The sequence below is a fragment of the Globicephala melas genome, chromosome 4 (assembly GCF_963455315.2).
Source record: "Globicephala melas chromosome 4, mGloMel1.2, whole genome shotgun sequence".
Taxonomy (NCBI): Eukaryota; Metazoa; Chordata; class Mammalia; order Artiodactyla; family Delphinidae; genus Globicephala; species Globicephala melas.
Window position 1 is genome coordinate 68,771,656 of NC_083317.1, and position 27,219 is coordinate 68,798,874.

At 41.1% G+C, this 27,219-nt stretch overlaps 2 protein-coding genes and 1 long non-coding RNA gene across 16 annotated transcripts in view; 1 reads left to right on the top strand and 2 right to left on the bottom strand.

The window, feature by feature from the left end:
- The window catches only part of HACD2 (3-hydroxyacyl-CoA dehydratase 2), a 91,782-nt gene extending 90,902 nt beyond the window's left edge, over window positions 1-880 (bottom strand). Inside the window, exon 1 of the mRNA XM_030858442.2 lies at window positions 678-880. Within this exon, the coding sequence (XP_030714302.1) occupies window positions 678-832 (155 nt within the window). The 5' untranslated portion in view covers window positions 833-880. The remainder of the gene's footprint in view (window positions 1-677) is intronic.
- A 119-nt stretch (window positions 881-999) lies between these two features.
- Window positions 1,000-27,025, top strand: LOC115854447 (uncharacterized). Of its 3 annotated transcripts, none has more exons than XR_004040010.2 (5): window positions 1,000-1,079; window positions 17,457-17,548; window positions 17,622-17,752; window positions 19,904-20,093; window positions 21,603-27,025. It is a non-coding gene; the product is annotated as an uncharacterized lncRNA (long non-coding RNA). The 3 variants fall into 3 exon arrangements; XR_009563720.1 differs by having other exon boundaries at window positions 1,009-1,052; XR_009563719.1 differs by lacking the exon at window positions 1,000-1,079 and adding an exon at window positions 1,370-1,704.
- MYLK (myosin light chain kinase) overlaps window positions 20,549-27,219 on the bottom strand; it is a 176,015-nt gene continuing 169,344 nt past the window's right edge. For 11 of the 12 annotated variants that reach the window (XM_060298163.2, XM_060298160.2, XM_060298161.2 and 8 more), the window contains 3 exons: window positions 26,386-26,515; window positions 24,794-24,925; window positions 20,549-22,571 (listed from right to left, as the gene is read on the bottom strand). In XM_060298163.2, the coding sequence (XP_060154146.2) occupies window positions 22,321-22,571; window positions 24,794-24,925; window positions 26,386-26,515 (513 nt within the window). In that variant the 3' untranslated portion in view covers window positions 20,549-22,320. The remainder of the gene's footprint in view (window positions 22,572-24,793; window positions 24,926-26,385; window positions 26,516-27,219) is intronic. The other variant, XM_030858528.3, reaches the window with a different exon arrangement.

Below are 27,219 nucleotides of genomic sequence, written 5' to 3' on the forward strand. Positions count from 1 at the left end.
AAAACTCGCTGCGACAAGGGATGGACTGAAATAAAGGAGAAACAAGAGGGGGTAAAATCTGTTTCCAGGGTCTATTACGCTTCTCCCCAGTAACTCTGCCTTCCATCTCTAGTGTCTTCCCCACCTCAATCCATCCTACAAAGTCTAAACTCACCTAAAGCACAGGACTGCTCATGTCACTGGGCAAAAACTTTGAACGCTGTTCCACTACCTTTCCCATTAAAGTTCATCCTGGATTTTGAAAACAGCCGCCGAAATAAATGGTCAACTCTGCAGACACAGCTCCCTCCACTCCCTTTGGGGAGAACAGCTCGCCATTCGTGACTTGCCGCCTGGGCTCTCAGCGCTGCAGGATCGCCCGGCACAACGCCCCTCAGACATGGACGTGTGGCTAGCCCATACGTCCTCCCAAGGCCCTCCGGACCAGCGCCTGGGCAGCCTCCCCCGAGCCCCCTTGGAGCACTGGAACTCCAGCTCGGTACCTGGGAACTTGCTCGACCCCCAGCAAGCACCCAGGCGGATTCAGCCTCGACTGCCCCCGGAGCCCAGGTGCCGGGGACCGGACTCCCGCCACCGGGGCTGCGCTGCGCGCGGCGGGCCAGCCGGGCCGCTCCTCCTGCTGCAGAGCCCCCTCCCCGGCCAGACTCTCTCCCCGCCTTCCCGAGCCCCAGCCTCACCCCGCGGTCATCACCACATTGTAGATGACCAGGTACGCCGTGGCCAGAGGCCCCGGGCCCTTTTTCTTTCGCGAGCCGCTGGCTTCGCCGGCCCCGGCCCGGGCCCCGCCGCCCCCATTCCCTTTCGTCGCTGCAGTCGCCGCGGCTGCCGCCATATCAAACGCCGAGAGCACGCTCTCCTCGCGCGAACACCTCCGCCCAGACTGGCCACTGCGAGCGGGGTGGTGGGAAGGACAAGGGAGAGGCGGGGCCGAGGCCGCGGGGCGGAGCCAGGGACAGCGCCCACGGCTGCCGCCATCTTGGAGGAGGGCAAAGACGCTCCCGGCCCTCCCGCCCCTCCGCTCGCCTCAGTCGCCACCGCCATCGTGGAACAGGGTAATCACCGCCGCTTTTGCGCTTCCGGTAATAACCTCCGGCGCCATCTTGGATTAGGTCAATGTTGTGTTTGGCCTTATTCGACAGGCCAGTTGTTTCTGCCGTCTGGCTGTTTCGTCGTCCCTGGTTATTCTCTCTCCTATAATTTCCGCCTCTGTGTGGGATTAATAAAATGATGCTTTCATTTTCCCTTCTCATCTTGACTTCTCGCAGTGGTCGTATCTTCACCCCTATACACGCGGTCGAGTAACCTGCCATTTTGGGTCAGGGCAATTTACGCTGATTTCGCTTCCCATCATCCCTAGAGGCCGGCGGGAACTGCCATTTATCTTAACTGCTAGCCGGGTTGAAGATTCTGTCTCTGAAGGTTTATTCCCTGCCTTTTGATTTTAAGTTACTTGTACAGTGGAGAACGTCAACGAGAAGTATGTCCCTTTTACTATCCGATTAAAGTTGCCCGTGTGGCCTAGGATCCAGTGTCATTCTTGAGGGCCTGGAGGATGCCCAAATGCGTCTTCCAGCCCGAAGCCGCGTGGGCTCGCCCGTCGCCGAAGCCCGTCGTCGAAGCAGGACGAGGATGAGACGATTAGGCTGCCGGCTAAGGGTGAGGTGTCGAGTGGAGCGAGAAGCTTTCCACCCACAGTATTCCAAGGTAGAGGGCTGTTGGCTTATATGGAAAACATGTCTGCTTAAGGAAAGCGGGACAGCTTGGGGAACCTGCTTCAACCAGCTGACCTCACTTTCCATTCACTGCTTTGTTCTAGTTTTGGTTTGTATTAGAAGTCTCCTAACCGTCAATTTTCTCATGCCCAAATCTCTCTTTAAATTAATTACTGTACATGTGGTGGTATACGATACTTATTTATTCTTTCCAGTAAGTATTTATTTTATGGAGCGTCTGCGAGATTGCACTGGGGTTCATGGCACTAAGTGAAAGACCAAGTCCTCGGTCTCCCAGACGTTATAGAGGGAGCCAGGTGAAAATAACTGTGTTAGTTGGTGAAGAGTGTTATCAGTTAGGAAGTTGTTTCAGTAATCCAGGCCGTAGCGAGTAGTGGTTTGGGCCAGAGTGGTCGCAATTGAGGTGATGAAAACTGAATTGAATTCTGGACATATTTTAGAAGTAGCGCTGATAAGATTTGTTGATATGTTAGCTGTGGAGTGTGAGGTAAAAGACATTATGAGTAGCTTGGAATAATTGAGTTGTAGAAGAAGCTATTTTGAAGGCAGAAATCTGAGATTTTATCTTTTACTTGCTGAGCTTGACGTCTATTAGACATTCAAGTTGAGAGGTTGAGTAGACAGATATAGACACTGAGGTTCCAGGAAGAAGTGTGGACTAGAGGTATAAATTTGACAGCCATCAGGGCGGTGATGGTATTTAGAGCCGTGAGATATCTAAAGATTGAGAGGTAGTAACTAAACGGTTGTCAGTGTCTCATCCTTACAGCCCCACCGATTGTGTAGAGATCCTGTTGTCTGGTTTTCCTGACTTCTTTAAAGTGCAAGTTGGTGTACTCACGTTGCAGACTGTGATTAGAGGGAAAAATTTTTGCAAAGGAAATAAAGAAGCGAGTCATTTTGCAGAGCAGATAATCACTATCTAAAAGCTTCTTTCATTCATTTAACTGATATGTTTCCCAATATAACCTGCTTAGTGGGAAAGTAGGAGGCAGGAATGCATAAAGCTCTGTCGGAAATCAATTTAAAACTCAACGTATCTTCTTACAGTCACTTAGACTCCAGTCTGTTCTCTCCAGTATAGTCACAGTCTTTTCCAAATACAAACTTGTTCATTTCTACTACCTTCCCCCCACTCTCTTATGACATTTAAATGGCTTTTAATGGCAATTATGGTAAAGTATAAAATATTTAATGTGACCCACAATAATGTGCGTGGTCTTAACTCCTACCTGCTTCTTCAGTCTCACGTCACACCATGCTCTCCCTAGACATACTACCTTTAGCTTAGTTCTTCCAATGAGTGATGAGCCTTTCTGCCACAGGGGCTTTGAGCCTGTTGTTCTCTCTGCCTAGAATCTCCATCCCTACCTTCCTCCTTCTGATCTAAGTTTGCCATCACTTTCCCTAAACTTCTGGAATGAGTCATTCACCTTGTCTCCACGTACTTCCTCTCATGACACAGGCCACAGTAATTTTATATTTACTCATGTGACTTCTCTCCCCAATAGACCACAAGTTTCATTAGACAGGAATAGTGGTATTTTCTTGTAGTAGTGGTTTGTTTGAGTTGTTTGTGTTTTCCCCTTCATTGCCTGACACATTGCCAGCAACATGATTCTGTCTGGATCAAGCATGATTTCTCTAGCAAAAGTAATTATTTCAAGCCTTAGGACTATCATGACACAAGCAGAGCTCATTAGAGTTCTTCTGTGAAATTGATATGAGGATGCTGGAGTGTAGTGTTCATCTTTTTGTCAGGATTATTAAAAATAAGAGGTTGCGCTCCTGGCTCCAGACAGTCACCTTCCCTTCCATGTGGGGAGAGGAGAAACCAAGCAAACACGAGGGACTCTGTGTTTTGAGGGCTTTGGGTCTTGATTCCAGTCCCTGAGGTCTGGTACTTGATGCTGTTCCTTCAATTTTGTGGGTTTTCTCGTTATTCTCCCCAGCAAGAGAGTCAATATATTTCTTTTGCTTAATCTAGCAGTCCCAGAACAACAACAACAACAAACCACAGCTCTATCCCATTTGTTCCAATAAAAGCCCTGGAAAGTAATCTCTTTAGTTTGACTCACATGCCCATCACTGAGCCAATCATTGCAACCAAAGGGGATACAATATGCTGACTGGCCAGGTCTTTGTCATATACACATAGCAGGAGGAGGGAGGCTTCACCCAAACTATATAAATTGAGTTTATACATCCCCCACATTTGGGGGGTATAGTTCCCCCAGAAGTAATAAGGGAGTTGTTATCAGAAGAAGAGAATAGATGTTGGGCAGGTATGGTAGGCTGAAAAATGCCCCCCCTCATTGATGTCAAATATCTGTGAATGTTACCGTATTTGGAAAATACATTAAAATTAAAGATCTTAAGATGAGAAGATAATCTTGGATTATCCAGTGGGCCCTAAATGCAATCACATATCCTTATAGAACAGACACACAGAGAAAAAGAGTCACACAGGAAGAGGAGGAGGCAGTGTGACCACGGAGGCAGTGTGACCACAGAGGCAGAGATTGGAGTGATGAACCACAAATCGAGGTATGTTGACAGCCACCAGAATCTGAAAGGTGCAAAGAATGGATTCTCCTTTAGAGCCTCCAGAGGTAGTACAGACTTGCCTTGCAATACCTTGATCTCAGACTTAGAGAATTGTGAGAGAACAAATTTGTCTTAAGCCACCCAGTTTGTGGTAATTTGTTACTGCAGCAACAGAAAACTAATACAGCAGATAAAAACAACAGATACTGAATGCATATTATATGCCTCCAAGTATCTTACTCCAAGCCGAGTATTGGGAGAATTGCTACATTCAAAGAATAATTGAGAATGTTAAGCAGGTTAGAGTGGTCTAAATAAACATTATTTCTGAGGACTACAAAGCAGTATTGTTGTGAGGAGAGAAGTCAGGAAAATCTTCTCGAAGGCATGTCTCAAACATAATCATAGGGATGTGTTATGAAAAGGTTGAAAGTCATTAAAGTGAGAGAAGATAAAAGGTAAAAAATGTAAGAGGACACAGCCATGTTGTGTCTACAGAAAGCTAACAAGGGTGAAGGGATAAAAATAAGTCTAAATAAATAGTTGGGACTTGATTGCTGGACTGAGGAATTTAAATTTGAACTAAGACATGGTAATGAATCAGGTTCTTAAATAGTTATAGGTTGAAAATATTATCCGAAAAGAAAAATCAACTCCCATTTATTAGTTTCCTATTGCTGCTGTAAAAAATTATCACAAGTTAGTGGCTTGACACATCATGGAATTTATTGTCTTAAAGTTCTGTGGATCAGAAGTCCAAAATGATTCTTTCAGGGATAAAGTCAAGGTGTTGGCAGGGCTGGTTCTTTCTGGAAGCTCCAAGGGAGAATCCATTCTTTACCTCTTCCAGCTCCTAGAAGTTGCTGGCATTCCTTGGCTACAGTCACATCTCTCCAGTCTCTCCAATCTCTGATTCTGTTGTTGGAATACCTTCTCTGATTTTGATTCTCCTGCTTCTCTCTTACAACAACTTTTGCGATTACATTGGGCCCAACCTGATGGTCAGGGATACTCTCCCCATCTTAAAATCCTTGACTTAATCTTATCTGCCAGTCCCCTTTACCTTATAAATAACAGTCTGGGGGTTAGAGCATGGACATATTTGGGGGCTATTATTCAGCCTACCACATTGCATTACCAAAAGAAAGGGAGGGAGGGAGAGAGAGAAAACCCCAAAGACTTGAAAAATGATAAACATTCTTTAAACCATTGCTGAATTTGCAGGAAAGTAAAGGGTATCTCCAAAGTGGGGATCAGAAGTGGAGTGAGGGCTTATGTTGGGCATGGTAAAGAATAGGAAATTGAAACCAGAACAGTGATCAGTTAGTAAAAGCAAAAGCCAGGATTTCTCTGAAGGTAAATGCTAATGCCAGTGCTAGGGCTGAGACTAATCAAGTGAGTTTTCTAGGGCTTTTTCTATTTGGGCACAACCCATTGATTTCAACATACGAATTTTGAGGGGGTCATAAACATTCAGACCATAGAAGTTGCCTTCCTTGACAAAAGGGATTTTGTAGGTGTGATTAAATCAGGGACCCTGAGATGAGGAGATCATCTTGGATTACCTGGGTGGGTCCTCTGTAATCATAAAAGGGAGGCGGAGGAAGAATCAGTCAGCCAGAAGGCAGTGTGACTACAGAAGAAAGTCAGAGTGAGATGCAGTGTTTTTGGCTTTGAAGATGGAGGAAGGGGCTTCCAGAATCTGGAAAACACAAGGAAGTAGGTTCTTGCCTAGAGCCTTCAGAAAGGAATGCAGCCGTGCCAACATCTTGATTTTAGCCCAGTGAGTCCTGTACTGGACTGCTGATCTACAGAACTATAAGATAATAAATTTGTATTGTTTTTTAAGCCACTAAGTTTGTGGTAATTTGTTACATCAGTAATTGAAAACTAATACAGTAATACATCTGTATCGATAGCAGCCAAAAAGCATTACTAGAGGTAAAATCTTTCATAATAAACTGTTCTGTTCACCAGGAGAACAACAATTTTAAACAGGTATGCATAATTTAAGAGGTATGGCCTCTGTGCTACTGTTCCAATTCTATGTAGAGAATTATAAAACATTATTGGATGATGTTAAGGAAGACCTAAATAAGTGGAGAGATACTGAGTTCATAGATTGGAAGACTCAATACAGTAAAGATGACAGTTCTCCCCAAATTAATTTATAAATTGCATGCAATCGCAATCAAAATTTCAGCAACTAGTTTTTGTTGTTTGTTTTGATTTTTGTGGAATTTGAGAAGCAGATTGAGATTTTATATGGAAATTTTAATGGTCCAAAAATTACCAGGATATTGGGAGAACTTGCTCTCCAAGGTAACTACATTTATTGTAAACTATAGTTTTACAATTAAGACAGTATAGTATTAGCATAAGGATGGCAAATAGACTGATAGAACAGGATAGAGAGTCCAGGAACAGACCCACACATATATAGTCACTTTATTTATGACAGAGATACAGTAGGGAAAAGATGAACATTCCAGTAAATGATTCTGGGAGAAGTGGATATTCGTATGGGAAAAAAAAATTTCCTACCTCAGACTATACACAAAAATCATTTCTAGACTTAAAATGTGAAAGTCAACATTTAAAGCTTTTAGAATTAGTATAGGAGAATATCTTTATGACCTCAAAGGTAAGGAAAGAATTTTAAAACAAGATATAAAAAGTACCAACTGTAAATGAAAAGGTTGCTACTTTGACTATATTAAAGTAAAGGATTTTTGTTCATCAAAAGATAGCATAAAACAAGCAAAAAAAAAAAAAAGCAAGGTACAGAGTGGGAGAGGATATTTGCCACACATGTAATTAATAAATGACTAGTCTCCACAACGTATGAAAACTCCTTCAAATCTGTAAGAGATAATTACATTGAAAACGTGGGCAAAAAATATATAAATCACCAGTAAACATATGCAAATATGTTCAACCTCTTATTAATCAGGGAAATGAAAATTATAAGCACAGTGTGATACCATTAGCCATTCTCTGGAGTGGGTAAAATGAAACTGTTTGATAACACCAGCTGTTGGTGAGGGGACTGCAAGTGGCGAGTTGGCACATTCACTTTGGAAAGCAGTTTGGCATTATCTAGGAAAGTCAAAGATACACATATCCCATGACTGTTTTTCTAATGCTAGGTTGATGGCCTTAAAGATTCCCTAGGGTACATATATCAGAATATTCAAAGCAGTATTTTTCGTTATAGTCCCACACTAAATGGAACACATCTATCTACGGTAGAATAAATAAATAAATTGTATATCTTACGATGGGATACTTTACAGTGATGCAGGTGAACAAATTGCAGCTCTATTCAGTTATAGCAGAGAAATCTCAAACAATATTGAGTGAAAGAAGTAAGGCACAGAAGAATACATACAGTATGATTCATTCATCTAAAGTTAAAAATCAGGCTAAATGAAAAATTATATTGTTTAAGGGATTCATACACAGGTGGTAAAACTAAAGAAAAGCAAAGAAATTATCATCACAAAAGTCAGGATAGTGGATACTTACTCAGGATAGGTAAGATAGGTGGATAGTGGGGAGGGAGGAATTTATGACCGAGAGGGGACAAGTAGCAAGGATTCGGAGAGTGGCAGGGAGAGGAGTTCTGGGAGTAATGGAAATGCTTTATTTCTTCACCTGGGTGGTGGTTATATAGGTTTTTCCCTTAGTGATAATTCATTAAGATGTATATTTATGTTTTGGGTGCTTTTTGCTTATACTTTATATGTTAGATATACTTTATATGCTTGATATACATAAATGATATATAATGAAAAATAAAGAGGAGTCCTGATAGTAGGAAATACTGCATCAGGATGATCATGTAAGAAGCTATTGTAGTTAATCTGGGTATAATAAAGATGTTAAGGGGGGACATCCCTGGTGGTGCAGTGGTTAAGAATCCGCCTGCCAATGCAGGGGACACGGGTTCGAGCCCTGGTCCGGGAAGATCCCACATGCCGCGGAGCAACTAAGCCTGTGCACCACAACTACTGAGCCTGCGCTCTAAAGCCCGGGAGCCACAACTACTGAGCCCGCACGCCTAGAGCCCGTGCTCCGCAACCAAAGAAGCCACTGCAATGGGAAGCCCGTGCACTCCAATGAAGAGTACCCACTGCTCGCCACAGCTAGAGAAAGCCCAGGCACAGCAACGAAGACCCAACGCAGCTAAAAATAAATAAATAAATATATATTTTTAAAAGAAGATGTTAAGGGGACAGCATCGCTGGCACCTCTTTTTTTTAAAAAAAAATTATTTAGTTATTTATTTATTTTGGCTGCTCTGGGACTTAGTTGCGGCATGCGGGATCTAGGTCCCCAACTAAGGATTGAACCGAGGCCCCCTGCATTGGGAGCACGGAGTCTTACCCACTAGACCACCAGGGAAGTCCCTGGCACCTCTTTTAAAGGGAAGCTGCTGAGGCAAAACCCTGGTGACAGATAGTGGCCATGTTTTGTACCCTATTATCTTCATCCCTTTGACTACAGATAGGAATACATATACAGATGATAAGACTATACAACGAAGCAATGAAATGTTTATCACACATTCAGGATAGTGGATACTTCTGGACTTGAGCTGGGCACCTGATCCAGGAGTTATTGATAGGGAGGCACCCCTCTTCCTCATCTTTTCATCTCCATAAAAAAAGGCAACTTCTGTACAAAAGAGGTTATGTACTAATCAGATTTCCAGCTTCCTGAACAATGGAGACCAAAACTGGTTAGTTAGAGAGGAGTGTATTGAAAGGACATTGGATAGCTCACAAAATTGATGGAAAAGCTGAAGAATAAGGTTTGGAACATCGACAGGAGCCAAGGGAAATTAGACATCTAAAAATAGAGACCAAATCAATACACAGGAAGAGTTTGGTTAGTATCTAACAACTTCTCTCATTGGCACAGCCACCATTGGGCATTGGATGCTGCCATTATTGTTTCCTCTGTCACCTCTGGAAAGATTCTAAACTGCCATTTACTTCTCTGTGTTATTCACTCCAGAGTCGAGGTTGTAGGTAGGAGCATATTGTTGGAAGCTGACATGCCCAAATTCTAGAGACAAGGCAGATGGGAAAGGGGCTGTTTGCCCACACTTGAGCTTCTTTATTGGAATTACCTCCAAATAGGAAGTGTGTTTAGATACTGGGTGGCCAAAAATGAAAGACACCCATCACAGGAAATATCAGAAATAAACATATCTGGCCCCACAGGGAGGAGGAAAGAGTAATATGATTAAGATCTGTGAAATTCTTTGGGCCATGTTTTAACCGGGGGACGAGAGATTCTGCACAGTCAGGAAAGGCAGCCAGGCTGACTCTTACTTCTGCCCTGCAGTGCACCATTCTCTCTCTTTTCTAGTTTCTCTGTCTGTGATTGGGAATAAGGAGTAGGGTGTAATTCTGATCAGCCCTGTGCTACTGGCCAGGCTATCTTCAATTCAGGAAGCTGAAAGTCCAGATGTCAGCAATCTCCATGGTTGGTCACGTGCCCCAAAACATACCCTTATAGGGCTCTCTCTTTTTCTTTTATTATTTTTTTATTGAAGTGTAGTTGATTTACAATGTTGTGCCAGTCTGCTGTACAGCAAAATGACTCAGTTATACACATATAGACACTCTTTTTTTATATTCTTTTCCAATTTGGTTTATCACAGGATATTTAATATAGTTCTCTGTGCTATACAGTAGGCCCTTGTTGTTTATCCATCCTGTATATAATAGTTTACATCTGCTAATCCTAAACTCCCAGTCCTTCCCCCACCCCCTTCCCCCTTGGCAACCACAAGTCTGTTCTCTGTGTCTGTGAGTCTGTTTCTGTTTTGTAGGTAGGTTCCTTTGTGCCATATTTTAGATTCCACATATAAGTGATACCATGTGGTATTTTTCTCTTTCTGACTTACTTCACTTAGTATGATAATCTCTAGTTGCATCCACGTTGCTGCAAATGGCATTATTCCGTTCTTTTTATGGCTGAGTAGTATTCCATTGTATATATGTACCACATCTTCTTTATCCATTCATCTGTCCATAGACATTTAGGTTGTTTCCATGTTTTGGCTATTGTGAATAGTGCTGCTATGAACATAGGGGTACATGTATCTTTTTGAATTATAGTTTTGTCCAGGTATATGCCCAGGAGTGGAATTGCTGGATCCTATGGTAATTCTATTTTTAGTTATCTGAGGAACCTCCACACTGTTTTCCATAGTGGCTGTACCAACTTACATTCCCACCAACAGTGTAGGAGGGTTCCCTTTTCTCCACACCCTCTCCAGCATTTGTTATTTGTAGACTTTTTAATCATGGCCATTCTGACTGGTATGAAGTGGTATCTCATTGTAGTTTTGATTTGCATTTCTCTAATAGTTAATGATGTTGAGTATCTTTTCATGTAGAGGGCTCTCTGTTAATGGCCAGATAGGAGATGGTGCTGAGGTCATTCCCCACCTTCCTGAATTGTTATAGTTTCATTATCATACAAAACCCTGCAGAAAAGGAGGGGTGAGTGATAGGATTCAAACTCTAAATTCCACTCTAAACTTCCAGTTAGCCCATAGAATGGCCAGTGATATGACTAATATGAAAAGGTTATATCACATTATTCTTTTGAGAATTTGAGCTGACACCTGAGCAGATGTGGAGAGAGGAGACGCTCTATGAGAGACTGTGAGATAGCTGCTTTAGTACTTGATGACTTTCTATGATCAGCTTCAGGCCATAGGTCTCCTTATAAATGGTTAATAAACACACCAATGAAGATAAATAACATTTATGAACAAATGATGATTAAAATGATGAGATAGATGCCCCCTTTTTTTTTCTTCTTCAGAATGTCAAAGATAAAAATAATACTGTTAGCAGGGATATAAGGACATGGGTATTCTTAAATTTTGCTACTGAATGTACAGACTGATAACACTGTCTGGAAGGCAGCTTGACAATACATAGCAAAACCTTCAAACCATGAATGTCCTTTGACCCAATAAGTACACTTCTTGGAATTTATCTTAAGGGATTTAGCTCAACTTTTTTTTTTTTTTAATTTTATTGAAGTATAGTTGATTTATAGTGTTGTGTTAATTTCTGCTGTACAGCAAAGTGATTCAGTTATATATATTCTTTTTCATATTCTTTTGCATTATGGTTTATCACAGAATATTGAATACAGTTCCCTGTACTATACAGTAGGACCTTGATTTTTTAAAAAAATTTTTTATTGGAATATAGTTGATTTACAACGTTGTGTTAGTTTCTGCCGTACAGCAAAGTAAATTTGTTATATATGTGTGTGTGTGTGTGTGTGTATCTCCACTCTTTTTTTAGATTCTATTCCGATGTAGAGGACCTTGTTGTTTATCCATCCTATATATAATAGTTTGCATTTGCTAATCCCAAACTCCCAGTCTTTCCCTCCCCCACTCCCCTTCCCCTTGGCAACAAGAAGTCTGTTCTCTCTGTCTGTGAGTCTGTTTATCTTAAGAAATTTAGGGTGTGAAAAAAGATTTAGTTAGTTATAAATGCTCATCACAATGCTATTTACAGTATCCAACTGTTGTAAATGATCTAAATGTCCAGCAGTACAGACTGGTTAAATTATGATAGAGGTTTAAAATAGTATAACATTCAGACATTAAAAATGATTTTGCAGAAACCTAATTTCAAATGATTCAGCAAAAATAAAGTGTGTGTGTGTGTGTGTGTGTGTGTGTAACAGAGAGCACAAGTGTGAGAGAAATTGTGAGCAAAGGGCAAATGTGGAAAATGATGTGATTGTTAAGACAAAAACTATAACAGGTCAGAAATGTCTACTCTGCCTGCAAGCTAACAAGGTGGCCTGGCCCCCACCCCACACACTCTCGTATTTTCATGTATATTTTTCTTTCAGGGCCCAGCCGCAGCAAGGGGCTCCAGATTTTTGTCCCTGGAGACCATTACTGCCAATTCTTGGGGTCTTCCTCCCAAAGGACAGCCTCAAGGCATTGTTCTCTCTTTGTGACCCAGCCCAAGTTCCAGTACCCTGTGCTGAGGAAGCTGGCCTCTTCACCCAGGTCCCTCAATGAGGAAATGTTCTCTTCTTTTGAATACCATGGGGGACACACATGGTCTGGGGCCTGGTCCAGGTGGATGGAGTGTGGGGTTTCACAGGAAGAGGAGCAGGGCAGAGCTTGCTCTCAGGGTGTACTTTGTGGCTTAAGGTATGTGTGTGGGGGTTAGTCTGGGTCCAGATAGAGGGGCAGGAAGAGGATGTATGTATGTATGTGTATGTTTATATATATAAAATAAAATATACATGTTATTTATATATATATTATACTGTTACATACACACACACACACACACACACACACAAATAATGAGCCGTCTGAGCCACAAAACAAAAACAGTTTATCATTTATGGCAAAAGCAGCAGCCAGAGCAACATCTTATGTTGGTTACCAAGCCCCATCCACACAGGGCAACATAGTGAGGGCCAGATGGTACACCTGCATATGCAGTGGGGTGCATTACAGGAGAGGAACCCTGTAATGGCATATTGGGGGTGGTACATTCTGATCCCCTTCAGCTCCTTATACAAATACTGGAATTGATTGTAAATGCTTTTGATCAGAAGACCTGAATTGTCCAGAAAAGTGAGATGTTCAGAGTGGATCATCTCCGAACAATATGGAGTGGATCATCTCCCAACAGTATTCTACTGAAGGGTTTAAGAGTGTTTATCGAACTATTCTATCAATCTTTCTCCAAGTTTGAAAAAATTTTAAATAAAAAGTTGGGGAAATAATGCAGAGATGCATTTGATATGGAAATTGTTTAGAATATATTAAGTAGAAAAGTGGACTATACATGGTGTGTACTAAGATCTTATTTTTATAACAGTTAGGTATATCTGTCTATAGAGAGAAAAAATCTATAAGGGGATATACCAATATATTATTAGTGTTTATCTTTGGCTGAGTAAGGGCATTAGGTTTTTTGTTTGTTTGTTTTTGCGGTACGCGGGCCTCTCACTGTTGTGGCCTCTCCCATTGCGGAGCACAGGCTCCGGACGTGCAGGCTCAGCGGCCATGGCTCACGGGCCCAACCGCTCCACGGCATGTGGGATCTTCCCGGACCTGGGCACGAACCCGTGTCCCCTGCATCGGCAGGTGGACTCTCAACCACTGTGCCACCAGGGAAGCCCTAGGTTTTTTTTTTTTAATGTTCTTTCTGTTTATATGTATTCTGCTTTTCTTTCCCCAATGAGTGGTTTTGTGAGTAAATTTTTTTCTTTAAGTTTATCAAAAATGAATCCCTTTATGTCTTCTAATGAGGGTAGATAGCAGTGACATGTTGGTTTTTTCTACCCCCATCTTGGATGTACTTAAATTGCCCTGCAAAGTGGGGAGGGAAGAGAGTGAAAGATAAAGAGAAGAGGAGAGAAACCTAGGAGAAGAGACAGGTCTGGGAGGATTTTTCAAATGAAATGCTGATCAATATGAATTCCCTTATTTACCTTACCTACCTTACAAAATCAGTAAATTCTTTAATATTTTTGTGTGAGTTGAATATTTTGGTGGGAAACTCAAAAGGAAGAGGAGACAACAGTAGTATTGGTTACATTTTGGGTGCTGCCTGGGATTTTCAGAGTAAAGTGCACTGCCTAGCTATATTTAGGATTAAATCATCGCCTAGAATAGTGGTTTTCAAACTATTAAAGATTATTGAGGCCCCTAAAGAACTTTTATTTATGTGGTTTATAACTACTTTATATTATCCATATTAGAAATCAAAACTAAGAAAAATTTAAATCACAAGAATATGTAAGCTGTCAGAGTGATGACATTATCACACATAATGACACCAGAAGTAAAAGCAACAAAAGCAAAAATAAACAAATGGGACTATATCATACTAAAAATCTTCTGTTACAGCAAAGGAAACCATCAACAAAATAAAAAGGCAACCTACTGAATGGGAGAAAATATTTGCAAATCATATATCTGATAAGGAATTAATATCCAAAATATATAAAGAACTCATACAACTCTATAGCAAAAGAACAATCCAATTAAAAAATGGGGGCTTCCCTGGTGGCACAGTGGTTGAGAGTCCGCCTGCCAATGCAGGGGACACGGGTTCGTGCCCTGGTCCGGGAAGATCCCACATGCCACGGAGCAGCTAGGCCCGTGAGCCATGGCCGCTGAGCCTGCGCGTCCGGAGCCTGTGCTCCGCAACGGGAGAGGCCACAACAGTGAGAGGCCTGCGTACCGCAAAAAAAAAATAATAATAATAAAAAATGGGCAGAAGATCTGAATAGACATTTTTTTTTCCAAAGAAGACATACAGATGACCAACAGGTACCTGCAAAGATGCTCAGCATCGTTAATCATCAGGGAAATGAAAATCAAAACCACAATGAAGCATCACCTCCTGCCTGTTAGAATGACTTTATCAAAAAGACAAGAAAGAACAATTGTTGGCAAGGACGTGGAGAAAAGGGAACCCTCGGGCACTGTTGGTGGAAATGTAAATTGGTGCAGCCACTATGGAAAAAAGTATTGAGTTTCCTCAAAAAATTAAAAATATAACTATGTGATCATATAACTATATGATCCAGCAATTCCATTTCTGGGCATTATCTGAAGAAAATGAAAACACTAACTAGAAAAGATATATGCACCCCCATGTTCATTGCAGCATAATTTACAATAGCCACGATATGGAAACAACCTCAGTGTCCATCAACAGATAATGGATAAAGATGTTTTTATATATATATATATATATATATATATATATATATAAAATTTTCATAAAAAAGAATGAAATCTTGCCATTTGTGACATGGATGGACCTCGAGGGCGTTATGCTAAGTGAAATAAGTCAGACAGAGAAGGCCAAATACTGTGTGACCTCTCTTATATGTGGAATATAAAACAACAACAACAAGAACAACAAAAACCCAACCAACATCATAGATACAGAGAACACATTGATGTTCTCTTTGTTGGGATTGTTGCCCGATCCCTGTGTTTTCTGAGTTGCTACTTCTCACTCTCAGTTGTGCCTGCTGTCCACCAGTCTACAGCTTCTCTAGTCTAACTTTATTTATTTTTTCCCTCTGGTCTAACTTTAAAAGACCCCTTTTCCTGCCAGCGTTCGAGGAGAGACTGTCAGAGGGCCTGTCGGCTAAGGGAGGAGATGGAGGGGGGACAGTCAATCTAATTCCTGTTTTTTGCCTTGTTCTGTGGTAGGACTCAGCTTGCTTTTTGACGGTTTCTCCCCGAAGATGCTTGCAGTGTGGAAAAACTTGAAACGAAATTACTTACCAATTAGTTTATCCCAAAATTTTGTCAACAACTCAAGTCTAATGTATCACCTCTCTTATTCTTTGCCCTGTGGGTTTAATGCCTTTTGTGCCTTTACTTTCATTTTAGTGAGGTTTTGGGAGGCAGGAGATAAGTTCAGGTGTCCAATCTGCCACGTATGACCACTAGCCTCAATTTAGTTTCCATAGAAACAGCTTCTCTTCCCTTTAGCACCCCATTTTTATTGATTTATATAATAATTAAATTATGTAATTACAGTTGTACAACTGGCATAAAGAAGTTTAAGAACAAATCCAATTGACTCTTGGTAAATAATACTACTCAGTGGCCATCAGTTAGTAGAACAGAAGTGTGTGGGCTCCAGTTCATTTATTTTACAGAAAGAATGAAAATTGTGGTTAGGTTGGGCAAGTTGGATTAAATGGAAATTAGTTAACTGAGCTTCTACATTAAATAAATGAATATAAGACATTCATTAACAGGGTGCATTTTATTTTATTTTTTTAACATCTTTATTGGAGTATAATTGCTTTACAATGGTGTGTTAGTTTCTGCTGTATAACAAAGTGAATCAGCTATACATATACATACATCCCCATATCTCCTCCCTGTTGTGTCTCCCTCCCACCCTCCCTATCCCACTCCTCTAGGTGGACACAAAGCACCGAGCTGATCTCCCTCATTAACAGGGTGCATTATTAAAAGTCTAAATGATTTGGCTTCTTGGACAACCAATTTAACTTTAAATGACTTTATCTGTGTTTAAAAACTCCTTGAGCAAGCAGATGCCTTTCCAGAATCAGGCTCTTTTCTGTACTTTGAACGTGGGTACTATTGATGTGTTCAGACTGACTTCCTGGACTCTGGACCCTTGTCTGTCCTAACTCCTATATATCCCATCCTACTTCTGCATTGATTTCCTGGTTGGACTTTTGACCTGCAATGACCTCAATGCATCAGTGAGTTGATGCCTTACATTCCTTTTGAGGCTCCCCTTCATAGGTACATGGTTCCCTCAGTCTCTAACCTTTTAGGCTTCTTCAGAGTAAAACTGACTTGCCTTCCTGTTGGCCTTCTTCTCTGCAGGAAGTCAGGTTTCAGCTTCTGTGCTCTAAGTAAGTTACCTGCTCATCTGTTTGCTTTCCACCTTCCAAAATTCTGGTATTTTTCATCTTTCTTCTCCCATATTTGTCTTTGAGGGGTTTATAGCTTTAATAAAAAGTATTCCTTCACTCTCGGTTTAATGGGGTTCTAAAGAGAACCGTTACTGCTTGTCTTCTGGAGTTCATGTTTGGTCTTCTCTCGACTATGGTAGCTTCCCATTTTCTAAACCCTTAATCTCTTGATTCTCCAGAAAATAGGAGCATTTTGAGCTTTCTAGACAACTTAAAAAAGGTGTCTACCTAGTCTTTTCCTGGGACTGCCTAGCAGAGCCCTATTTGTTCTGTGGTTAATATACTGCCAGAAACAAGTCAATGTGAATTAGCTTTTGTAAATATGAATTAAAAATTAGAGAACTTCTGGGGATTAAAGGTTAAGTGTGTGTTTAAAGTCAAGCCAACTTTGAGAAATTTCCTCTTGATTGGAAATTAAGACTCATAAGGTCAGATGAGCTTTTCTCTTTTGACTATGAAGAAGAGAGTATTTAGAGACTGGAAGTTAAAACTTTTCCGGAGACCAAGAAGGCAGTTGTAGCATTTCCTAAACTCAGAGCAATTGTGTTTCATACAGCTGTATGTGCACTTTCAGTTACAAAGATGTTTTTCCGGAGGTGGGTGGAATTTCAATAATTCTTTCCATCTTTCATTAGTGTATAACTTTTCCACATATTTGTTTTGTTTCTACAGAAGTATTATCAATTCCTTGCGGGTAGAGGATGTTCCTGACACATCTTAGCATCTCCGAGTGCTAGAAGGATAGAGCTGACCGTAAGGATCAGGTACTGTGCATGAGCTCTTTTAATTTTTATAACGATCTGTGAAGGAGGAAATATAATTTCTCTAATTTTATAGGTGAGGAAACTGAAGCACAAGCTACACAACTCCAGTGAGAAGCAGAGCTGGAACTGATTCCACTTGGCTGATTTCCCAGGTCAGCTAGATCCTACCCCTCATATCCTGCAGTGCTTGCTTTCAGTGAACAGGTGAGATGCTTTCTGGAGAGACAGATCTGGGACTTCATGGAGCTTACAGAATAGGCTGTATGACTGCTTGCTAATAAATGTCTGTTAAATCTGACCAGAGGCTATTGGTCATTGTAACATACCATCTGGAGCAAGACTGTGAAGAAGCCCTATAGCTTAACCTGTCTCTTAACTGTTGGAAGCTACTGATGTCTGCCCAAAAGAAGCTAATAATAATGAATTGACTTTTAGGTTAACTTGTAACCTTCTTCTTCCTTAGTTATCTCCAGCTGGAAGAAATCTAGTCCCAGAGAGTCAAATAATGATGTCTTGTGAAGAGTTCTCATGTACTTCTGTGTGGTCACTACTGGGGCTGTGATCTCTGACATGAAGCCCTCCTTGCAATGTACAAGCATTTGGAACACTGGCAAGGCCTGTGAGCTAAAATTTCAAACAACCAGCAGTTAGAAACTGACTGTTGTCTCTAAGTGCTGTAGATCTCCTGGGTATTTCCAGTTCCAATGGGAAGGGAGTTATGATCAAAGCCACTAAGGTTAAAATGACTGTAGCTATCAGGATGGCCCCTCCCCCTTCCTTTTGGTTCACTGTCGGAAATCTTGCCCCAGGGGTGCTGTCTCTTTCTCTGCTATCTCAGTTGTCCCTGTTGGATGCTCCCCTGTCTCAAGTAGCTACAAGTTCCAAAAGCACCAGAGATTTTTTGCCTAACTGGTTGCTTCATATCACAAGTAATCTGGTAATTGCTTGTGAATTGCAGGTCTCTATTTCGATTTTGTAGTGAGAAGCACAGAACTGGTACTTTTTAAATGTCTTAAAAAGTGAAAAAATATATGAACATAAATAATCAAACACAATAATGTAAGTATTGAGTCTGTGTTATCCAATATGATTGATGAAACTATAGACCATACTTTCCAGACTGATTTCATGTAAACTTTTATGTTTTAATTTCACAATTTGAAAAGTGATATGCATAGTTAAGGTAAAATTTGGAGTTTCTCTTTTCCTCCTAGTCCATCTAAAACAGTGCTGTCTAATAGAACTTTATAGAACGTTTTAATCTGTGCTGTCCAATAAGATAGCCAGCCACTAGTCACATGTGATTATTGAGCACTTAATGTGGCTAGTGCAGCTGAGGAACTGAATTTTAAATTGTATTTATTTTCATTAATTTAAATTTAAATAGTCACTGGTGAGTCATGGCTACCATATTGGTCAGAATAGATCTAGAATACAGTGATGACCTTATAACAGGATAGTCTAGGCTATGTTACAGCCACAAAGAATGCTAAAATCTTGGGGATTTATAAGAACAAAGATTTATTTCTTGCTTGTGTTATGTACTCATTTGGGATTGGCTTGGGACCTAGGTGGATAAAGTAGCCACCATCTGACATGCTGCCAGTCACTATGGAGAGTCTTGCACCAGTACTTAAATTCTCTGGACCAGAGGGGATGAACATCACTTCTGCTTCTACCTCGCTGACTGGAATTAGTCACACAGCCCCATCTCCCATCTCACACAGGGAGTCAGGAATGTGGTCCTAATCATGTGCCAGGGGGCAAAGAGCCTCAGTAATGACTGTCACAGACATTAGCTTCCTTTTCGAAATACAGAGGCATTCCCAAGGGTTAAAGAAAGTAGTATTACCTGTGTTTTCTTGAAAAGTGGAGAGTTGAGTTTCTTTAGAATTCAGTTATTCTTTAGCTCATTGATACTCAATAGCACAGATGTATTAAAAGCACAGATTTTATTAAAATGTGTAGAACTCAAACTTGATAAAAAGACTTTAAGTTAGAGCTGACAACAGTCAGCATGTCTTTTTAGTTATACATAGAAATTCATTTAATATGAAGCTCTGCGATGTAAGGAATAATCAGTGGATTGTTTTTTATATGTTTGGGAAGAGAATGGAATGGAAGGAAATTGTTTTCTTTCAGAATATAAGGTACATTTTTCACTAGCGAGGAATTAAAAAGTCCTTTTCTTTAAAAATAATAATTTCCTCACTAGGAACATTTGTGGATTGTGGTTGCCTTAAAAAAGTGAAACAATTTAAATATTATCTGGACAATGGATTCTTTCCAGACTATACTGTGGAATCATAGAATCATCTAGTCTAACATTTAATAGTATGTCTTGATTCTTTCTAGAATATCTACAGTATTGTTTGAATACTCGAGGCCTGGGGGGGCCCACCATCTGATATCTGAAAACAGACTTCCTGTGAAGCAGGAGTGATGGTTTCCTGAGAACAAATGCTTCACTATCAAGACATGGAAAGATAGCACTCGGCTGCTAGTAACAAATTGCACCAAAGTTACAAATGCAGACCAAGCCTTGGTAAATATTAATGACGATGATGATTTTGTGACCTACTAAAAATGTCAGATTTTAGCATTATGAGCGTACTGTAGATACTAGAATGTAATTGAACCAAAATGATGCTCGAGAGAAATTTTGAAGTAAGTGTGCAAATTAGGCTACGCAGTATAAACTAGAAGTGCCCAAGTCATTCTGTTCCTTAGTAAAGCACAACCAAGTAAGCCTTTTTTTTTTTTTTTTTTGGCTGCTCTGCGAGGCATGTGGAATCTTAGTTCCCTGACCAGGTATCGGGCCCATGCCCCCTGCAGTGGAAGCGTGGATTCTTAACCACTGGACCACCAGGGAAGTCTCTCCCAGCATGTAAGCCATTTATGCAGCAGAGCATTTGTTTTTAGTTTCTGACATCTGTTTGGGTCGTCTACAACTGGTGGCATGGAAGGGAAAAGAAGGCTGCAAAGACTGAACAAAGAGCATGCACTGTGGTAGCCTTTATTTAAAAATTGTGAGCTAACTACAGTTGTAGTGTTCTCATTTACCATTCTGATGGCATAATAAACTGGGAGAACATTAACACAACTTCAAGAAGGCATCAAAAAACCTGTAAACAAACATACACACCACGCATGCGCGCACATATACAGCATACATGCACACAAAGATTATAGTCTAAACACAATCAAAAGTGATGAAGAAAAGCTTTGAATGCTCTAAATCAAATTTTAAAACACTTTATTATAATAAACTGTGGCAATACTGTGGCTATATGAAAAATGTTGTAACTGCTTAAAAAGCAAAAAGAAAAATACTGGCAATTTGAAACTAGCAGCAAGAAGCAGATAAAAATAGAATGGAAGATAACATAAGACTAAGTAACATCAAAATTCTAATGTTGATACTGTGTAGGATTGCACTGAAGTAATTTAAAATTAGTTCTTAAGGAACTCGCAAAAAGTCCCTTGAAATATTAAACTGCTGCGCTTTACAAACAGTGGAAAAGAAAAAAGTATTTGGAATGTTACACACACACAGAGGAAATGTATTAGGCATATCAGTTTATGGTCTTTGTTTATGCCCTTCAAAAAGTTTTATAAAGAAAAATTTAAGTGCCAATGTAGTGAAAGAAAGTTAAAAATTCCTAAAGATGCAAGTCTGAGTGCATTTATCAGGTTAAGAATATATTTCAAGGTCGGGGGCAAGGCATGACTGATGCACATTCAAGAAGAAAAGTCTCGTGGAATCCATAAGGTAAGTAGAGTTCTCTGGAGCACGTTTAAAAATGAAGGTATATTAAACTCAGACTATCCTGAATGAGATTCCAAAGTATGTGGAGTTCTATAGCTGAAATCTATTTCATAGTGGCCAATAAATAATTAAGACTAACTTTTCAGCAAACTGTTTTTTCATACATTCAAACACAAAAATCTTTACCACACATGCAGAGCTGATATTCTAAAACAGCGCAGGTATGAATCCTGGTTTCAGAAAAACACATTAACAAGGATTTTTTTTCCATTTTTTTTTCCATAGGTTCCTGTAGAAATCTTCAAAGAGGGGATAAGTTTAGATTTCCTACTGATTTTGGAAGAAAGGAGATTCTGTTTTTCCTAAGGAAGCCAGTCATCCATGAGCAGGAGACGTGTCTTCAGAAACTAAGAAGTGTAATATCCCTAATGCTTAAACTCATGGCAAGTCCAGATCCAGAAAAACTGGCAGGTAGAACAGGGGATGGAAATGAAAAGTTCAAATGTCTATAGTATACTTTGGAAATATTGTGCCTTGTAAGTTAAAATGGCTCAACTGCCTGCAGAATGAAGTGCTACAGGACTGGAGGAGACCCGGTTCTCTGGAGTAGGAGCTGGGAGAGACCCCCATCTCCAGGGACCCTCTGGGCAGGGCTGTGACCTTGTTTTTTCATGAGTGCTTTCAGTTGGAGAATTTATATGACTTTGCCCAGATAAAGCTTCCTTATGTTACTTTTTCTCTAAAATTGGTTGGTCAGGCAAGTTACTGGTGATTTCCCAAAATGAAATCTAGCTGTACTAGAATCTTAAGGTGCCAGCTAATTTAAATTAATGCCCCTCAGTAACGCTGCTGGGTATCAACCACTATTGCTGAAGAATCAACCCCCAAATGACCTAACTAAGTAATCTATCACACTAGGTGCTTCTACTGTCTTGGGTTTTTTGAGCTTTAGAGAGATAGTCTTTGTAATATGACTTAGAAACTGCTTCTCTCTGGCTTTGTTTCATTCTTCCTCCTCTTCTTCTTCCCCTTCTCCTTCTCCTTCCTCCATGGTTTCCACAATGAGCTCTGCTGTGCAGGTGGCTTCTCCAAGACTGTTGACAGCCTTGCAAGTGTACTTGGCATCATCATCCCCGCAAACATCACTAATGATTAAAGAGCAGTTCCCATCCTCATCATAGTCTATCTGGAAGTGGCGGGACTCCCTGATTGACTGGTCATCTTTGAACCAGACGACCTCAGGGTCTGGGTATCCTGTATCATAGGGAGGGAACACAGTTGCAGAAACTATTATTTAAAACTTATTATCAGTTCATGCAAACTCTTGAGCTACCTCTATTGATTAAGGGGGTAAAGGGAAAAAAAATTATGATGTTGGCTTTTACCATCTATTTTGATATTTACATTTGAATAGGGGCATGTATTGTAAACACTAATATCTGAAACGCCACATAAGGTATTGTACAGGCATCCCGTTCCCCAGCCATGTAAGGCTTGTACCACCTCCCACCTTAACACAGATATAGCTAACTCCCCGGAACACTGTCCCAGTTCCAACCACATGCCTGGAGCTAAATATCTTCTTGGATTAAAAGAAAACTTTTTTTAATCTTGTATAAAAGAACTTAAATAAATTTAAATAAATAAGAGTTAGAAAAAATGGGCACAAGGGATCTTTTGGGGGTGATGGAAATGTTTAAAAATTGGATTGTGGTAATGACTGCACAATTCTGTATATTTCTAAAAATAATTGAATTGTATACTTAAAATGGGTGAATTTTATGGTGTATAAATTATAATTCAAAGATGATAACAGACCTGTAAAACATAAATTAGGGGAACTGACAACACTGCTAGGAAAAAGAAAGCAGTATTTGTCTTAGTTTGATCCAAAGACAGACTCATTCGTCTCATTTTATGCATTAGTCATGTTGCTGCAAAGTTCAGCATTAAAATATATGTTTTATGTCTTTAAAAACATAATAATACTAACTGACTGGTTTTTAAACTTTGGAGAAGTAGTTTTACAGGACAAAATTGTAGCCCCAGCTAGAATACAAATTACACATAAGAATTCTAACATTCTTTTCGAGTAGAATTTTGCTTTTAACGAACAGCATCCATATGCTTTACTTTCTCCTCAGCATCCAAAGTGATGCAAATACCAAGAAAATAATCCCAAAGAGAAAAGTAAGCAAAAAGATAATTATTATGAAATAATATTTTCTAAAAAATAAAGGAAAAAGTAAAGAACTTAAGACCCAAAGACAGCGGTGATGGTGAGAGCTACAAGCAGTGGCCCAGGACTCTCAGCAGAACCCCCAATCTGAGCACTTCCACACTAGCAAAGGCAGCACATCCACTTTTTAAAAAAAATTGAATGAAAAAAGAGAAAGATTATGGTAGGCGAGGCATTTATAAGGCATCTTGGTAATATAGTGATGCAGGAGAAAAATTGTTTTTTCATTCCTACCTTTGGGTTACTTTACCCAAAAGGCATTATCTAGCCACACTGCTGGAGAATCTTACAAAGTGGGAGGCATGGTTCGTTATCACTGCTGTCCTGTGCTATGCTGCCTTGGGGAAGTTGGTCTGACCGAAATGGGAGATAGCCCTCCACTCTGGTTGGCACACAACAGTCACAGACCTGAAGCAAAGAGGCCTGTCTTATCTTGCCACTTAGCTTTCTAGAATGTTGCAGTCTGTTGAGACTGAAATGCTATGTGTCACCAACACTGCTAACTTCTCAGGTGCTATGCTAAGATCCCTTAGGGTCCCTTGAGCTCTAACAACTCATTCTGGCCACGTTATTTCTAGCAGGCAGAGAAACATGGGGAAGACAGCACAAGGGCCTGGATCCCAACTTCCCTCAGTTTGAAGTCACACCGCAGGCTGTCTCTGCACTTACCAGATCCACAACTTTTCCCTTGACTCCATGACATCTTTAAAAGACTTGAAAGGTTTCCCCTTTCCACATGTTATCTCACAGTCTCCAGAGCCACTCAAGGCATTAGACACTGTCTTACAGATGAGGACTAGAGGCTCAGAAGAGCTGAATCACCGCCCAAGGTCACAGAGCCCAGTGATTAACAGCAGAGCTGCCTTCTCTGCATCCTATGCTCTGTGCCAGCCTTCCTTTGAGAGCCTTTGGTGGGCAGTTCACATGCTTCCCATAAGCTTGCAAAGCTCATTTCATTAAGCACATTCCATAGCCAAATAGGTCCATGATAAACCACTTTTAACTTGGGTGTAGTGGCTGATGTAAGTAGGTGAAATATCCGGTGCGCCCCCAGTGAGTCACTGAGTGGCCCTAATCTTAAGCAGGTAGAGTGGGGCAGTGGGCCAACTCCTCCTGACCCATTTTCCCTCACAGCCTGGCTGCCCCAGAACTGACATTCTGCCAAGGGCACACAGTAGGGGCCCACCAGCCAACCATACCCCTTTTGTAGGTAAGGGAAGAACAGCTACAAACTTACCTTCGATCTTGCAGTCAAATCTAGCAGCACTTCCCTCCACAACTTCTAAATCACGAATGGTCTTAGAAAAGTAGGGTTTTACATGGGGCTTTTCCTCAGCGACAGCCTCAAGGAAAGCTTGGGAGACATCTTCTAGAAGACGGGGAAGAGGACATGGTAATTTCTTTATTCCTTGTTCTCTCCTCTTCCCTGGTTTAAAAAAGCTGACTTCTTTTTTTCTTTTTTAAGTTGTTATAATTTAGCAAATAATGGCGCTTAGAGGACTGAATCATAAGCACACCTTTCTCCTGGGGACTGGCTGGCCTGCTGCCAAATGATTTTGGCAGAAGAGAGAACTGTGACCAAACGGGAAATGTTTGGACTCCCTCCCTTATGCTGACACACTGAAAAAGGAAATAATCTTTAAAAAAGTTATCTGGCTGCATTTCATGCTGCTTCAGGATTCAGTTGAGAGTATCGAAGAAGGACGGAAGCACGCCATCCCACCTGATCTCTGTACCCCCTCTGCCCTCCTCTGGAAGCAGCAGGCCTTCATCTGCTCCTTGGAAGGGAAGAGCCAGGTCCTAGAGGCATCTGCAATTTGCCAATAGCTCTATTCTCCACACGGATACTGCCTTCACAGTGTATGACTCTGGACCAGGGTTTGGGATTGGTCCAGGGAAAAGCTGTAACTTTGAGTGGCTCCTGATCCTCTCCTTCCCCTTCAGGCTATTTCTGGGTCACCTGGAGAGTGGCAGGGCTGGAGCAGGAGGGACCAGGCCCATGTACAGCAGTCTCGGTCCCGGGCTGCATCAGAGCAGCTCAGCAAGCAGCCTCACCGATTACCCTGTCTTATGCACAAAGGGAGCTAGACTCAGCTTCTCACCTTTGGATACGAAAAGCATCAGGCAGTGGTGGGAGGTGGAGGAGTGTCTCAGGCCAAATGAGGCACCTCAGGATAAGGGCCAGACCCTACATGCATCTGAAGCAGGAAGAGGCCAAGGCCTTCACTGAGGAGATGGATGGGGCAGCATCTCAAAGACGGTGGGCAAGTAACTAACCCTGTTGGTGTCTAGGAGGGGCCCTGCCAGTCACTGTCTACCCAGTTCAAACGACATATTCCAGCATCATGAAAAATACCAAACAAATATGGACTATATGAGTCAATTTTTGTTTAAAAGGAAAACGCAAAGACACGTTAAAAAAACGGATATTTTTAAAAAGTACACTGCTATATGTGATTTTTATTTTATGTTTGCCTGTTATACAAGCATCGCTTTTGTAATGAGAAAAACGAAACTTTTAATAAAGCCTTTGCTAATTCTTATCTAAAATATAGGGAAAAGGTTAGTGGAGATCATCTAGTTCTATTAGACAAATAACTCTCCTTCTGAAAATAGTTAAACCTAAAGTGAAACAATTAAAGAATACTACATTTAATAATTATTGTCAGGGCAGTGTAAAAGTAGTTTCAAATTTTTCCTTGTAGATTGTATTATTAAAAAACCCAATCCCCCCACCTTAAGAAAAAAAAAACCTCTAAATGCCTGTCCATCCCCCATCCCTTCCTTTGTCACCATCGGGCTGGAGAAAATCTTCCTGGAGCTCCTTACCTTCAGATTCTAGTTTTTCTGCATTGAGTGGGCTGGTTGGTGACCCTGTTGAAGATTTCCTGCCACTGAGCCCTGAGATCATTGCCATAGAGGAGAGTCTTCCAATGGCTCTCACAGCATTGCCCGTTTTCTGGAAAATAGACACTGGCGTTGGACTCAGGCGGTGTCACTGGTTCCAGCTGGGCAGCAGGGCTCAGGGAAAAGAGCCCAGCCCAGGAGAAGCAGCTGTCCTTGAAACAAGGGCCTCCTGCGTGCCGAGGTTCTGCAGAGGAGTGAGCCCAACCTTGCTCTGCTCAGCACTATCAGCGTGTCAGAAGATGTTCGGAGAATGGAATGGGGCCTGGAACCGATGTGTGCGTTAATGTGACTAAACAAGGTCAACATGAGACAAAAACCCTTTTCATACTGTGCTTCAACTCCCATAAAAGGGATAGTTTATATAAAGCAACTGCAGGCTGAGACGGCTCCAAAGACTTAACTGCTGACAGGGCCCAGTGGAGGCTGTTTCTCATAAAACAACGCTAGTGATAGGATTTTAATTGGCCAAGAGAATAGTTACTACGGATCCCACAGGTCCCGCTGGGAAAAGAGAAAAAAAAAAAAAAAGGCCTTCTATTGACCATAGGCAAGTCGCTTAACCTCCCTGGGCTTCAGTTTCCTTCTCTGTATAAGGAGGGGGTTGGACAGGATGATCTCCAAGGTCTCATTTAGTTCTATTTATGATTCAGATACTTAAAGAGATTTCGGGAAATACTCTGGCTGGCCCCAGCACAAGTCTACAGTTCTTCCCTGATGTACACCCAGCATCAAAAAGCAGCACCCAAAGAAATGAAA